This window comes from Centropristis striata, chromosome 16, assembly GCF_030273125.1.
Source record: "Centropristis striata isolate RG_2023a ecotype Rhode Island chromosome 16, C.striata_1.0, whole genome shotgun sequence".
NCBI classification, from domain to species: Eukaryota; Metazoa; Chordata; class Actinopteri; order Perciformes; family Serranidae; genus Centropristis; species Centropristis striata.
Window position 1 is genome coordinate 26,421,662 of NC_081532.1, and position 17,002 is coordinate 26,438,663.

The 17,002-nt window shown below is 37.4% G+C and overlaps 1 protein-coding gene across 1 annotated transcript in view; it reads left to right on the forward strand.

The window, feature by feature from the left end:
* Window positions 1–2,368: 2,368 nt before the first annotated feature.
* stac (SH3 and cysteine rich domain) overlaps window positions 2,369–17,002 on the forward strand; it is a 70,516-nt gene continuing 55,882 nt past the window's right edge. Inside the window, exons 1-2 of the mRNA XM_059353010.1 lie at window positions 2,369–2,850; window positions 7,230–7,563. Of these exons, the coding sequence (XP_059208993.1) occupies window positions 2,737–2,850; window positions 7,230–7,563 (448 nt within the window). The 5' untranslated portion in view covers window positions 2,369–2,736. The remainder of the gene's footprint in view (window positions 2,851–7,229; window positions 7,564–17,002) is intronic.

A 17,002-nucleotide genomic window follows, 5' to 3' on the forward strand; every position in this document is an offset into this window, starting at 1 on the left:
CTGTATCTTATCACAGATTTACTGTGCCCTCACCCAGACAGTTGTTACCAGTCATACACGCTTCATTTATTCTGCAGCGCTTTCTCTGACGTATGGCTCTTTAACTCTAAATGCATCATCAGCCCCTGAATACTTGTCATTCAGATGATGCTGTAAATTGTAGAGAGCTTGTTTATCAGAGCCCGAGGAGTGTTAAAATAGCACATCAACAGTTATTTGGTAAACTATAATCTGACAAAATGATAACTAACCTCATAAAACAAATGCATGTTTATTTTTAACATTATAGCAGCTATAAGTCTCATATCAGGTGATGTAGAGTCTTTTTGAGGAGGGAATCCCTTCAGATTTCCAGCAGCAACTGAGCTGGATATGTGGGCTCACTCTTTGGGACTGTGTTGGTGTTTGCATTCCTGTCAGAGTGAGGAGGCTGCAGTCTGGCGCCTGCCTCCTTCGTCCCGCAATCTAACTTCAAGGACATCACATCACAGGGGAGCCTGGAGGGAGGCAGCGTGATGTATCACTACAGCAGCCATCACACCTATCCCATCTGAGGCGGTGAGATGGCTCATATTTCACTGCAAAAGCTTAAGTGTCATAATGTTGTTTACTTCCTAAAGAATGGCTTATCGATGTGTTAATTTATGACCGTGTCGTAGTTTTCTTGGCTGACTCTAGACGGTAGGCTACTCTCTTGGAAAAGTGAATTTTAACAGATAGTCTACACCTCCCAGTATATGTAAACCATCAATTTACTAACAGTTGGCATTGTGGAGAATAATGTAACACTTGTTCATTTTATTGCTGATAGTAAGCTGTGGGAAGATTAATAACATGCATTTAGCAAGAAAGTCAGTCAGTGTATTTTTTTACCAAATATCAAATTAGGGCTGGGTAATATGGATAAAATCTTGAATGTGGGTCATTAAACATGTCTCTAACGATATAAATAACACAATGTAGCATGTTTTTTGGTAATTAAATAAATAAATAGTCAGTAAGAAATAAACACATGGTAAATCCTGTTTCTGTATATTCCATGCAGGCATGCTTAGCCACAATTTGCTGCCAAAATTATGATTTCCCCAACTTTATTATGGCTGCACTTCTCTGCAGAATCAAACAACAGTAGTTGTAACCTCAGGTTAATCAGTGAGCTTTTCAGTTTTTGTCAGCTAGTGGCCAGGGGCGTATTTATAGCTTAATGCACTTTTTCTCAAACCATCTGTTTATATCTTTCTGATTTTTATTGAGTATTTGTCACGTGACTCTTTGCATCAGCGAAATCAGTCATGGCTCTCCAGTTGCGGTGAGATGTAAAGAATTTATTGTTTTTTTGCTTTTTTACAGGAACAGGCTAGTGCAAACGGTTTATTTTTTGACAAGATTTTAAATGAGACATGTTTATTTTCTTTACAGATTCTGTCTATGATAAACAGTGTATTATGAACATACTTTTCAAATCCAACATTAAACATTCAGAGCTTTAAAAAAAACATTGAGGGTTGGAGCTCCAGAAGCCCCCTCCCATTCCTGCTGCTGATAGTAGCTTGTTAGCTTTAGCTGTTTACCCAGCCCTTTACGCTGGTTAAACTAAACTTAATCTAAAATAACCCCATAGACTGTATAAATTAGGCTAACCCTAATCAGCTGATTGCTGTGTAGCCTCACAATAAGCCAGTTAGCTAACGGACAAACGCGAAACTGATCAATCCTCTCTTGTAACTCATGACAAGATAGCGTGTAAGAGTACTTCCCAATATGAGTTATTCATTTAACACTTAAAAAATAATAATAAAAATACATTTTATTTCTAATGCACTTCCCATTAAAGGAAATCTCAAAGTGCTACAGGTTAAAAGCATAACAGTCTAATTAAAAATGATTTAAAAAATGGGATAAAACAGCTGAAAAACAGAAGAAAAAGTATACATACATACACAAGCTAAAAAACATCTGGACGGGAGGAACCAAAGGTTTTGATAAAAAGGAAAGTTTTTTCCTTCTTTTTTACTCATAGATCTGTTATCTTTATTTGTCTTACTTGCACTATGATTTTTTTGAGGAGCATCATCTCAATCCATGTCAGTAAGACTAAACCAAAAGATAACTTGCCCGTCCAAATATAACATAAGTGCATTTATACTGGACATATGAAACGTATAAAATGATGCAGCCACCCTAAACATCTTTTTTACTCAGCAGTGATTCAGTTTGCCCATATGGGTGTTTTTTCTCTCTGAGCGTGTCTTCCATGTGAGTTTTGGCAGGACGGAGTCGTTGTGTCATATTTCACCTCCTTCCCATCCCTCCTTCCCTCCCTTGGTCGCTTACAGCTCTCCGCCCAGCAGAGTATTGGCAGTGTGTAGCGCACGGCGCGCAGCGTGGACTTGGAGATGTCTTGGCAGCATTACGCACGACGACGACACGATAAACGCGGCGAAAACCTCCTTTAGAGGAACAGGACACTTTGAAGCGGAGTCGGACTCACTTTCAACTTTTAATTTTGGAAATCACTTCTTTCGCAGCCTCCTCAAGACGTTTCTTCTCATCTTTTCCCGACGGCGGATGAAACTCGGGTTTCCCCTTCGCAGCAGCAGCAGCAGCAGCAGCGGGTCTGGATGACTTCTCCTCTTCTCCTCGGGTCACGGTGACTTACAGAGGGATGTAAACAGCTTGGGAAGAAAACAAACTCTACAGTGCAACAGTTTTTTTAAGAGATCCCAAAAAGAGAGGATGATCCCGCCGGCCAACATGATTCAGGACGAAAGTGGGGGCAAAGAGGACGAACGGGACCAGAATGAGACTCCAAAATCCCCGACAGCGAACGCCAGCCAGCAGGAAACCAAGGTAGGACTGTCCTGTTATTGTTATTTATTATTTTCCATCCCCCAGGATAGACTGATATGCTGTGGGATCCGCACTGTGCATCAGTCTAACTCTTATTTATAGAGCAGGGCAAACAAACTTCCTTCACCATGACAGTAAATCGACTCAACAGGGACCAGCTCCCAAAAAGAGCAACATGCATGTAAATTATGTCATTTTTTATCACTGACACACAGACTGAAGAGCCTTTAAAACAGCTCCAACAGCCTGAACTGATTACATTTAAAGAGGACATCATACCGATGACAGAGGGGGACTTCAAAATTATAATCAGCTGTAGGAATAAATCAGAAAACATGTTTAAAGTGCCATTAAAAGTCATGACACACTAATAACTAGTACAACTGACTTCCTCAGTGTGTTAGAATAACACCATCATATTGTACTATATAAGAAAATAATCTTAAAATAAAAACATTACATAGATTTTGGGCATCACACATACTTTTTTATCTGATTTTAATAGGAATAAAATATTTTTCCTTAGGTCTATAACCTATAACTAATTTAGGGATTTATGGTATTTTAAATAAATCCAGCTTGATCAATGATTAGGATAAAACCAGTGCACAGTGTGCTAAAAGAAGCAATATGGTGTTATATTTTTAAAGAAATGCAATATGTTCTTTACACTTGTGGATGATGGAGGAAAGTAGGCTGTGTGATAGAGATCCACAGCTGCCGCCGGCGTTTTGCCATCTATGTGGGTCACATGTTGCCCAGACTACTACAATTAGCAGTAAAATATTGGACTAGTCATCATGCCTGTAGACGGCTACATCAGCTCTCCTATCCTGTCTATAGAGCACAGATGAGACTCATACTTTCTCTTTATTATTTCCTAAATGAGAGTTTATAAACTTCAGAGTTCGAGCTTTAGCTGGAATCACAGAGATGTATTCCTCTTTGTATCGTGTCTTTTAAAGCTTCTGCATGTGAGCTCTTACTTTGGCACATCTGGGTATTTCAAGAGAGCCCTGGCTGACATTTCACATAAAGCCTCTGCCAAACAACCACACTCCCTCCCAATATCTCACGTTATTAGAAGTAGAACTCTTCAGAAAGACAAAAAGTGATGGTAACACTTTACAATAACCAACTAAGTAATGTTTATAGATGGTTTATATACCAATTATTAACCATTTACAAAGTGCTATACATATTTAATCGTTAAATGTTTTCAACCAATATGAATAATTTCAAAATCATTAACACACTTAATATGGGGTTAAAATGGTATAATGAGTGCAACTAAAACTATTAATAAACTATTAATTATAATTTAATTGTTTGTTGATGGTAAATTAACTATAAACTTACATTAATATACCATCTATTAGCTTTTTATGAATGATTTAGTCAGTTAAACATTAATAAATTATGTATTTTCCATTCTAAAAGGCCTATATACGGTTTATAAATGATGATTAAACATTAATAAACCATTTATAAATGATGGTTGTTGTAAAGTGTTACCAAAGTAATTAAAGAAAATGTTTAATCCTCCTTACAGACAGTAGAAATAGAATGACTTCCACAAAAGGCTTAACAAGTTTTTTTTTAGTTTTTTTTAGTTTTTTTTTTACCATCAAGTGAAGCTGTCTTTGTGTTTTTATTCCTCCTTTAAGAATACTGTGAGGCCTGAACATCAGAAGCGCAAGGTGAGCCTCCACTCCTGTGTAGCGTACTGCTGATTTTAGTCCATCATAATACAGCATACCTGCATGTACTGTACATTCAGATAAAAGTTGTTTTGCGTTACAACTTTTGCTTCTTTTTTAAGATAGATTACAAACATTTCATCCACCATTCACTCATATTTCTAGAGGGCACTCTCACTTTGTTTAGAGGTTGCTGCATCAGTAACTTGATTTATTGACAATGATATAATCTTATGCCATAACTGGGCTTTTTTTTTTGCATTACCAAGTCCAACCCCCTCTAACCCTCCCTGCTTTATGATAGAACACAGCTTTTTATAGATTTGGTGCCATCAAACACAGCATGAGCTCCTTGATGCATGCACACATTCCCTTACTTTGCTGATTTAGAGAGATCTATGTTTATTGTTTTTATTTTATTTTAGATATCTAAACTAACCTCAGAGGAAAGATGTGTAGTGTCCTTTACCCTCACATTCTTTGGCAAAAAGTAATGTATAAATACGTAATATAATTGTTAAGATATTGTTATGTTTTACCATCATTTTTCTTTACAGGCTGTGTAAAAGCTATCCACAAGAGGCTGTAGTGGATTATATGTGTGCTGTATGTTGGTTCGTTCCTGTGTGTGGGTGGTAATGGTAGAGAAAGGGTCCAAATTGATTGTTTCCAGAGTGACCCGCAGAATTGATTGATCTTCACCATACCAAAGCTACAATGATAAGCCCTCCAAACAATTTGTTCAGGCGCCAGCTATATCAGCAGCTAACAATGTATGTTTGTTTATTCACTTAATTGTATTGCGGATTAAATCTGGGATTTCATACGAGTATCTCGGCTCAGAATCAGTTCATGGAAACTGTGTCTGCACTGCGAAAAAGGTGTGTCTAAAAACAAGATAAAAACACTAAATCTGAGGGAAATGATCTTGCTGCATGGACAGATAATTTACCTTGACAAGATTTCTTACATTAAGATTATTAAATCTAGAAATAAGCATGTTGAACGCTTCATATAAGAAATAACTCTTAAAACAAGATAAATTATCCAACACTTCTAAATCTAAAGTTTTTTTTATCTTGGTAAGAAACAAATATTTTGCAGTGCACTCTGCTCGGGCCAGTTCATCGCTGCTTGCAGCTTTAATTCATCTATTTTATTTTAAGCGTACAACATGCTTATTAACATGCTTAATAACACGGTGGAGGGATTATATCTCTCTCCTGGCCTGGGAACACCTCAGGGTCCTCCAGGAGGAGCTGGACGTTTTGCTTAGCCTGCTGCCCCCGCGACCCAGCCCCGGATAAGCGGAGGAAAATGGATGGATGGAATTTTAAAAAATGTAATCTTGTCAAGTGAAATTATCTGTCCATGATGCAAGATAATTTCCCTCAGATTTAATGTTTTTATCTTGTTTTTAGACACACCTTTTTTGCAGTGTGCTTCGCTAAAACTGTAGAATAAACTCAGAAGAGGACAGATTAACCTTCGTCCCCACAGGTGTTTACCTGTTTACAGTAACTTGTACTACGCTCTGAGAGATAATAGATAATGGATAATTTGGAGTCCTTCCCTACCATCAATCACTCAAAACTTAATCTATTTCTTCAATCAGCCACACACCAGCCAGAGCCATAAAATCACATTACAGTAGCTTAAAGATTCTTTATTGCGTGTTTGAGCCCAGAATTAAGTGGGTTTCACAGAGGAGGAAGTACACACTGAGAGGTTAATGAGGAGTTGTCAGTGAGGAGTGTTATGAATAGCGTACTGTAAAAGAGGGGCCTAAGGAGATTGATAGAGGCTGCAGCGAGAAATGGCAGCACAGCGTGTGAGAAATAGTGTTGATGCGATGCATTGCTCTAACCAGGAAATCAAATTACCTCCAGGTAGGGAACCACGAAGGTTTCCCACTGAACAGTGATAAGTTGCCCCTCTCACTGGTCTTTTATCCATCGGCCATCGGACACTGAGACATTTGCCTGAAGGTTTTAGAGAGAGTTTATAATTTATATAGGTTATTACAGGAATAGATTTACTTCCAACATGGTCTCACAGGAATCCGTGAAATAGCCACAGATTCGCTTAACTCAAAATCCGTGGAATAGCCACGGAATAACTCAAATTTCCGTGAAACTGACACGGATTTCTCTACAATGCAAGTTAATGACAGTCATATCCCGTGGCTATTCCAACATACAAAGTGATTATGTACATTCACTGAGTGAATATTTAGAAAATAAAACATATATTTCTCGCTAGAAATGTGATCAAAATCCATTTTTATGCAGAAACTAAGTCAAAATATTGATTTTTTTCACAAAAAAATGAGAGAACTGTCCGCCATGTTTTTTGTTCTGACTGCCGGAACCTTGAAAGTCACGTGACTTGGAACAAACCAATAGGAACAAATATCCATGGATTAGCCACGGGATATGACATTAACTTGCATTGTAGCGAAATCCGTGTCAGTTTCACGGAAATTTGAGTGATTCTGTGGCTATTCCACGGATTTTGAGTTAAGCGAATCCGTGGCTATTTCACGGATTCCTGTGAGACCAGGTCCTTTACTTCACTTAGCTGCTCTGAATTTTTCTCTCTCATCTGTCATTCTCTCTCCTCTAGTCTTTCTCTCTCCTTGCTCCATTTTCCTTCAACTCTTTTTCTCTCTTTTTCCAGCTGCAGAGACTCAAACGCTCGTTGTCCTTCAAGACCAAGAGCATCCGCAGCAAGAGCGCCGACAACTTCTTCCGAACCAGCAGCGACAACAAGACGGAGCTGCTGTCGGACGTGAGCAGCAGCACGGGCCATCTCTGCAACATCGGGATGGCCCCGCCGCACACCACCAACCTCCCCATCCCCCCGGTCCCTCCGGCCATCCCGTCCGCTCCTCCTCCCACGTCTCGCTCCCAGTCACGCAACCCTCTGCAGGTAGACTCGGCGGGACACTGCTTCATGGAGCACATCTTCAAGAAGCCCACGTTCTGTGACGTCTGCAACCACATGATCGTAGGTATGGGTACATGCCTCCCTCCTTCATCAGTGTGAGCAGAATATCAAACAAACAAAGCACAGTGGTCAAATCATAGGAGAAGCAAGGTAAAACCTGCACATCCCCTAATGCAGTAGTCCTCAACCTTTTTGAGTCGCGACCCCTAATTTAACATGCATGTTGTCCGCGACCCCCGCTCACTGAACAGAATCTCATGCGCACAGTTCAGATCACCAAAAAAAGGAACAAAATGACCAAAAAAGACACAAATTGACCACAAAATGATCAAAAAAGCCACAAAATGACTAAAAAAAGGAAACAAAATTACCAAAAAAAGGAAACAAAATTACCAAAAAAGACACAAATTGACCACAAAATAATCAAAGAAGACACGAAATGACCAAAAAAGACACAATTGACCACAAAATGATCAAAAAAAGACACAAAATGACAAAAAAAGACATTAAGTGACCAAAAAGATTAAAACACATTAACACATGAACACTTTAACACAGTGGAAAGAATAGCTGCCCTAATGAACTTTGCAATCACAGCATTGAGAAATGATCTTGCTGCATTTCACTTGACAAGATTTCTTAAATTAAGATTGTTAAATCTAGAAATAAGCATGTTGAACACTTAAAATAAGAAATTAACTCTTAAAACAAGATAAATTATTACTTATTCGGGGCCAGGTCGCGGGGCAGCAGGCTAAGCATTCCAGACGTCCCTCTCCCCAGCCAAAACGTCCAGCTCCTCCTGGAGGACCCCGAGGTGTTCCCAGGCCAGGAGAGAGATATAATCCCTCCACCGTGTTATTAAATCTAGAAATAAGCATGCTGAACGCTTAAAATAAGAAATTAACTCTTAAAACAAGATAAATTAAAGCTACAAGCAGTGATGAACTGGCCCGAGCAGAGTGACCTGACAATTATTTGTTTCTTACCAAGATAAAAAACTTTAGATTTAGAAGTGTTAGATAATTTATCTTGTTTTAAGAGTTAATTTCTTATTTTAAGTGTTCAACAAGCTTATTTCTACATTTAATAATCTTAATTAAGAAGCCCACGTTCTGTGACGTCTGCAACCACATGATCGTAGGTATGGGTACATGCCTCCCTCAGTCATCAGTGTGAGCAGAATATCAAACAAACAAAGCACAGTGGTAAAATCATAGGAGAAGCAAGGTAAAACTTGCACATCCCCTTATGAACTTTGCAATCACAGCATTGAGAATAACCTTTTCATAATGAGACCTTCATCAGATAACCTGATGAAGTTATAAGTAGAACTTTTCTGTCAACAGAATCAAAATGAATGTTATGAATAAGCAATTATATGCACATGCAGTATGGAAACAGCATGATGTAAGAGGTTATAGTCAAGACATTTGTTCAGGCGCCAGCTATATCAGCAGCTAACAATGTATGTATGTTTTTTCACTTAATTGTATTGCGGATTAAATCGAGTATCTTGGCTCAGAATCAGTTCATGGAAACTGTGTCTGCACTGCAAAAAAAGGTGTGTCTAAAAACAAGAAAAAAAACACTAAATCTAATTTACCTTGACAAGATTTCTTTAAATTAAGATTGTTAAATCTAGAAATAAGCATGTTGAACGCTTAAAATAAGAAATAACTCTTAAAACAAGTTAAATTATCCAACACTTCTAAACCTAAAGTTTTTTTTATCTTGGTAAGAAACAAATATTTTGCAGTGCACTCTGCTCGGACCAGTTCATCGCTGCTTGCAGCTTTAATTCATCTTGTTTTAAGAGTTAATTTCTTATTTTAAGCGTACAACATGCTTATTCCTAGATTTAATAACATGGTGGAGGGATTATATCTCTCTCCTGGCCTGGGAAAACCTCAGGGTCCTCCAGGAGGAGCTGGACGTTTTGCTTAGTCTGCTGCCCCCGCGACCCGGCCCCGGATAAGCGGAGGAAAATGGATGGATGGATGGATGGAATTTAAGAAATCTTGTCAAGTTAAAACAAGTTAAATTATCTAACACTTCTAAAAGTTTTTTTTTTTATCTTGGTAAGAAAAAAATAATTTGCAGTGCACATGCAGTATGGAAACAGCATGGTGTAAAAGGTTATAGTCATCAGCAACCTTTTTAAAAACATCCCACATATCCAGTAAGAATGAACCCACAAGCCATATGTCTGGAGACACTCTCAGACGTTTAGACACCAGGACACTGAGCATCTAACTCAACCTGCTGACCAAAGAATCTCCGCCCTCCTTTTTTCACTCTCTGAACCCTCCATCTGTCTGCTGGGTGTCAGGTAGCCACCAACAGTGCCGGCTCCTCTACCTGTTCTCCCCTCGCCAGATGTTCCAGTTTCTGTGGCTGCTCTGCTCCTTGTTAACCATCAGTACTGAGGGACCACTAAGGCTTTATATCTCAGGGCCTCTGCAGCATAATAATGACAAGGGCTGCCCGTGCCATCTGCTCTACAAGCCCTTGATATCACATTTGGTAGCAGATAAAAAAAAGTCAGACTGGTGACAAGTGGACAGGTTCAAAACATCCACATACACAGTCATGGGAAACATGATTAGACCACCCTTGTGTTCTTCAATTTCTTGTTCATTTTAATGCTTAACATTTTAATATTTAAAATGGGAAAAATCTCATATCATCGTCGAGCACCTCAGCCCCTCTAGCTCCCACATCCTCTGGTCCCTCCGCTTCACCCCCCACCTCTGGGAAAACTTGCTAGAAAAGAGAGCAAACGGCAGCTCTGGAGATGAACCTTTAGCTCGCTGATATATCAGCTTGAATTCAGCCGAGTGCTGCGGTTCACAGCCGGCTGGTGGTAAATGGCAGATCTGGGTCTGATCAGCTAAAGCATGTTTGCTGATCTTGCAGTCTGGGATTTAAAAAACATTCCTATTAAGGCCGGGACTCGATTTAAAAAAGTGATCTAATTAATTAGAGGCTTTGTAATTAATTAATTGAAATTAATCAAATTTTAATCGCATATAAATATTTGACCTGAGAACAGTGAGAAGTAATTTTTTTCACATGGATTTTTAGTATACCATTGAATAATGACTGAATACATAAGCTTAAGCAACAAAAATATTGTTTATTTTTGTTCAAGTCCAACAGACCAGTGCAATTTTTGCCATTAAGTGTAGCAATAGCATATTTAGAAATATAGTACATTTCATAAATCCAGGTAGCCTATAGGTAGGTAGACCTTCTGTAAACTATAATACTTTGGTTTTTTAAGTAAAACACAATCCACGCTAGCTACCACACTAGCCGCTAGCTGCTATATGTTTAGCATTGAGGTGATACTTGAGGCTGGATGTGCTGCGGTGATATGTGAATTCCTTGTTGCATAGCAACACAACCATGCTCTTAAGGACGCTTCCATCCGTTGTTTTTTTGTAACAAAATGTCCCATCATCCACGGGGCCAACCAAAGCGTCTCATCAGCTTCTTCCTTCATGTTCACTGTGGTTTGTTGTTGTCTGAACTCATCAACGCTAGTTGGTGCTCCAGTATAATCGGTCCGCCTGAAACTCATCCAGTGAGAAACGTTCCGCCATGCAAAAATAAGTGCGATTAAAATGCGTCCCGTTAAAGTCCCGGCCCTAATTCCTATGCACTATCCACCATTGACTACCAAATACTATTATACTTACTATATTATTGCAGCCTGAACTTTAGAAAGGCATGCAATTCTTTCTTTCTTGTCATTAATGTCACTTCCTATAAGGATGAAGGACACTAACAAATCAAGTTTCTATCAACTGTTTTGGCATTGGTCATAAACATCCACATTGGCTTTAAAAGTTTGACTACTTAATTAAAACTAAAGTTCATCCCACTGTAAAGCTTTTCTTTACGACCATATTTGTTGTGTGTGGTGTGGTCAGTGATGCGGCTCCAGTGGCCGAAGCCTTGAAAAGGCCTCTGGTGGTCTGTTGATAATGAAAGTGTGATGTCAGAGCAGCCTGGCCGTGTGATAGGTGCTGAGCCCTCTGCTACTAATGTGAAAATATGCTGCCCTCTTCTTCATTTGTCCTGCTTTAATGAGAACACAGTGGTCAGCAGCAGGGAGACACAGAGAGTGGAGGGTGGTTTTCTCTATGTGTGTGTGTGTGTGTGTGTGTGTGCACATAATGAGCTGCGGTGGTGCTGTCAAAGACTAACTGAGTCCCAGAGTCAAAGGGCAGCACACAGGAGAGAGACACACATAGAGGGGACTCAAACTGATAGTACAAGCATACTGGGATTATTAAATCTTAATGGCCATTTATTAGAAATTTCTACAAGTTTATGGAATTTATACAGCGCATTATAAAATATTTATTTTTCAGGTACACTGCAAAAAAGGTGTCTAAAAACAAGATAAAAACACTAAATCTGAGGGAAATGATCTTGCTGCATGGACGGATAATTTCACTTGACAAGATTTCTTAAATTAAGATTATTAAATCTAGAAATAAGCATGTTGAACACTTAAAATAAGAAATTAACTCTTGAAACAAGATAAATTAAAGCTGCAAGCAGCGATGAACTGGCCCGAGCCGAGTGACCTGACATTTATTTGTTTCTTACCAAGATATAAAAAAACTTTAGATTTAGAAGTGTAAGATTATTGATCTTTTTTTAAGAGTGAATTTCTTATTTTAAGCGTTCAACATGCTTATTTCTCTATTTAATAATCTTAATTTAAGAAATCTTGTCAATTGATATTATCTGTCCATGCAGCAAGATCATTTCCCTCAGATTTAGTGTTTTTATACACACATTTTTTATACACGGCCAACTAAAGCAGGTCACAGAATTCTCTGCAAAGTGATGTGATATTCTACAGTCTATGGGCACAAATAATACACGTGTAGGTCAAACAGTCTATAAACACAAATTTGGCCGCATTAAATTAAAAAACACAGCACGCCAGGCTGCCGACAAGGGATTGAATCCTCACCGACAGCAGTTAGCCGTCAGACACAGATGTGCACAATAATTTCAAGAATAGCATGCACGTTGGTACCCTTATTAAAGTGAATTAATGATGAATCACCCTCATGCATGAATCATACGTCAATAACAGCCTGATTTGATGCATCCATGATGATGAAGATACAGAGAAATAGACATGCACGGCAAAAATAGCATATTGTCAATATTTAAGAGATTTTACCTCGAGATAATCAATGTGACTGTTTTATGAAAAGGTTTTTTAATCCCCATATTTTCATGATACACCCTACACACCCTAACACATGGATTACACCGATTTGGTAATATTGCAAAATCAGCCGAGAAAAATTAAACACCCACCTTCTTCCTGAAGGAGGATCCTTTATTACATAAAAGCCGGTACAAATTAAATGTGTTATCCATAATAGAAATGGCTGAATTATATTATAGCGCTCACTGACTCATTTATTAAGCTCGCTCGAGGAAGATAGAGCAGAAGTGGATTAGTAAATATTTAATAGAGCAATAAACATATTACCGTTTTTCTGTAGGCGTTCATTTTTGTTTTAAAACTTCTTGTGTATAAGAGACTAGCTGGTACAGTGTATTCAGGTGAACAACTGTAATGCAACATAAGGATAGTATTATAAATACTGATAACAAATATGTGATTATGAGAACAAACAGTCATAAACAGAAAGGACTGTACATTTATTCGAACAATATTTAATCAGTTTGACACAAAATCCAGCCAAACTCGACTGAGTTGATTGACATGTCCTTCAATATCCCCTTAGTTTTGTTGCACCTGTTAGGGCGGGACATCCACACTGTAAATTTAAAGGCTGCAGATGAATAGTCTGCAACACCTGCATCTGTGACCAGAGTCCATTTAATCCCAAATTTGTCCCAGACATGAAAATATCCAAAGCATGTGTCATTAGTACTCCTTTGAAATAATCAACTATTAGTTTCAAAGACTTTCATGGAAAAATAGGTGAAAAAAAAAAGGTAACACTTTACAATAACCATCATTTATAGATGGTAAACAGATAGTTTATTAATGTTTAATCATCATTTATAAACCCTATATAGGCCATTTAGAATGGTGAATAGAAAATGTAATAATGTTGAACTATAATTTATAAATGCCAAATAGATTACTTTACCATAAACAAACATAATTATTAGTTTATTAATAGCTTTACACTCATTATAACATTTTTAACACCATATTAAGTATGTAAATGATTTCAAAATGATCCTTATACCTTTAAGAAATTGCTTGAAAACATTTAAAGATTAAATATGTAAAGACTTTTGTAAATGGTAAATAATAATTGGTTTATAAACCATCTATAAACATCACTTAGATGGTTATTGTAAAGTGTTAAAAAAAAGTGTGTTTTATGTTGGGTCACAATAGTGGTAGGATAAGATGTTGTATCTACCATTTACCCATCAGGCTGTCTCATTCTAACAGAGTTACCAGACTAACTGAATTTGGCCTCGGGGATAAATAAAGTAATTTTGTTTTTTTAAATTTGATTTATAGACTACATTAACATATTTCTCCTATGCAGTCATAAAAATGATTATATTTCCCTTTCCAGTTATTAACAAATGTAAAATTCTGTTACTGGTAGTCTCCAACATTCTAGTGTGACTTTGGCCTATTATCATATATACAACTATACCAATATGAATACTGAGAGGACAATACATAGAGCAAACAAAAAAAAGCAGTTACCGGTCTAACTCAACATTGTTTCTTTATTGTAACAGACATACCATTTTTACTTTTGGACATTTCCAATAAAAGTATAAGTCTGATTTTTAGACTAATCAGAAGACAGTCTTATTTTTATACATTCCTTTAATGACAGATGTTAGATTTTTCGGTAACACTTCACAATAACCAACTAAATAATGTTTATAGATGGTTTATAAACCTATTATCAACCATTTACAAAGTGCTATACATATTTAATCTTTAAATGTTTTCAACCAATTTCTTAAAGGTATATGAATCATTTCAAAATCATTAGCATAGTTAATGTGCTGTTAAAAATGTTAAAATGAGTGCAACTAAAACTATTAATAAACTATTAATTATAATTTAATTGTTTGTTAATGGTAAAGTAACTATAAACATACATGAATATACCATCTATTTGCCATTTATAAACAATTAAGTTAGTTAAACATTAATAAATGATATATTTACCATTCTAAATGACCTATATACGGTTTATAAATGATGATTAAACATTAATAAACTATTTGTTTGCCATTTATAAATGATGGTTATTGTAAAGTGTTACCAATTTTTCTGCATTTACTGCAGTCAGAGGCATTAATTTAAATCCAGTGACAGATGAGACAACAGTCGCTCTGTTTGAACAAACATCACTATGAAGTGTAGTGGTAGCAAATCATCTGATGTCAAAATCATGTCAGAGAAGAGATGAGAAGTTTTGTTTTGAAACAAGATTTTGAACTGAGCCATGTTGGTTTTTGAAAAAGCTGACTCTTCAGAATGAAACAGATCACTGCTGGCTCAGCAGCTTTGGTTGACATATTCTGCAGGAACAGAGGCTTATAACTAAGAAATATTTTTACGGTCACTATTGTAGCCTGTGGGATTAAATGGGTTAAAGAAGGAAGTAAGAGTAGCATTGCAACTTAACTAATAGATGTATTCAGTGTTTTCCACCTTTCCTTTTATATATTCCAAGGTTACTCACTCTGCTATTGTGTTTAACCCGTTTTTTTTCTCCGTTATTCATTACACAAGCTAAATGCTATGTGCAGTGTGCAGCTTTTGTCCATAATAAGCGAGTGTCCTTGTTGTGAGGCTGTGTGCATTAGTTTCACTGGTACAGGCTGATGCCGAGATATTGATTGCAGCTCCTCGCAGCAAATAGGTTATTAAATAAACGTCTCAGGGAGTGAATGGGAGGGCTAATTGTGGCTGACAGAGGGTGAAATATAATTTACAGTACAAGCTGGAAAAACTAAATATTTACAGCTTTTTTAGGTTGTGAACTTATATATCAAATTCCACACAAAGCTTGTAGAGATCTACTTTCTAAGAGGGATATATGCAGATGGAAATATGCAGAAATTGAATCTATTATTTGAAAGTATCACTGTCAGTCAGTAATCCCTGGTATTTTGCCTCAGCTTTTAAGGGTTAGACAGTAATTTGCATACATGATCCCTTTAAATCCCTTAAATCAAGGCATCCAAATTCCTGGATTATTTTGTAAGACAAGTTCATATTCACCACAAGTTGAGTAGTCTCACTTGATTTACATGAACTAATCTGTTCCATGAAATCCCTGAGATACACATGACAGGTTTTGGTGAACCCATGGAGAGAATTAATCTGGGGGTCAAAGGTCAAGGTTGGGTAGCAGACAAATATGGCAGTGATGCTATGTGAGCAGTTCTCCTGCTTGCAACACATGCACAGAGACTAGTCTCAAAAATGTCATTATAAGGTGTTTGTACATGCAGCAAAATACGGATCACATTTACGTTTTAGACCGTCCTCTTGCTGATCTATTAGTAATGATCGACGGTGATGCCAAGTTTAAATGCCGGATGTCAAACTCGGGGTGGATGGGTCGAAGAGATGGCAGATTCTTACACAGGAGGACGGTCCTGTGTTCCGTGTGAAAAGAAAAGTAATTTACTTTTTACTAGGGCCGGGACTTTAACGCGTTAATTAAGATTGATTAATTTCACAAAAAATAACGCGTTAAAAAAATTGACGCATTTTAATCGCACTTATTTTTGCACCGCGGAACGTCTCTCACTGGATGAGTTTCAGGCGGACCGATTATACTGGAGCACCAACTAGCGTTGTTGAGTTCAGACAACAACAAACCACAGTGAACATGAAGGAAGAAGCTGATGAGACGCTTTGGTTGGCCCCGTGGATGATGGGACATTTAGTTACTAAAAACCAACGGATGGAAGCGTCGATAAGAGCATGGTTGTGTTGCTATGCAACAAGGAATTCACATATCACCGCAGCACATCCAGCCTCAAGTATCACCTTAATGCTAAACATATAGCAGCTAGCGGCTAGTGTGCTAGCTAGCGTGGATTGTGTTTTACTTAAAAACCAAAGTATTCTAGTTTACAGAAGGTCTACCTACCTATAGGCTACCTGACTTTATTAAATGTACTATATTTATAAATATGCTATTGCTACACTTAATGGCAAAAATTGCACTGGTCTGTTGGACTTGAACAAAAATAAACAGTATTTTTTGTTGCTTAAGCTTATGTATTCAGTCATTATTCAATGGTATACTAAAAATCCATGTGAAAAAAATTACTTCTCACTGTTCTCAGGTCAAATATTTATATGCGATTAAAATGCGATTAATTTCGATTAATTAATTACAAAGCCTCTAATTAATTAGATTAATTTTTTTAATCGAGCCCCAGCCCTACTTTTTACGTAACCTCCTTGGCTCACATCACCCTCTTAACTA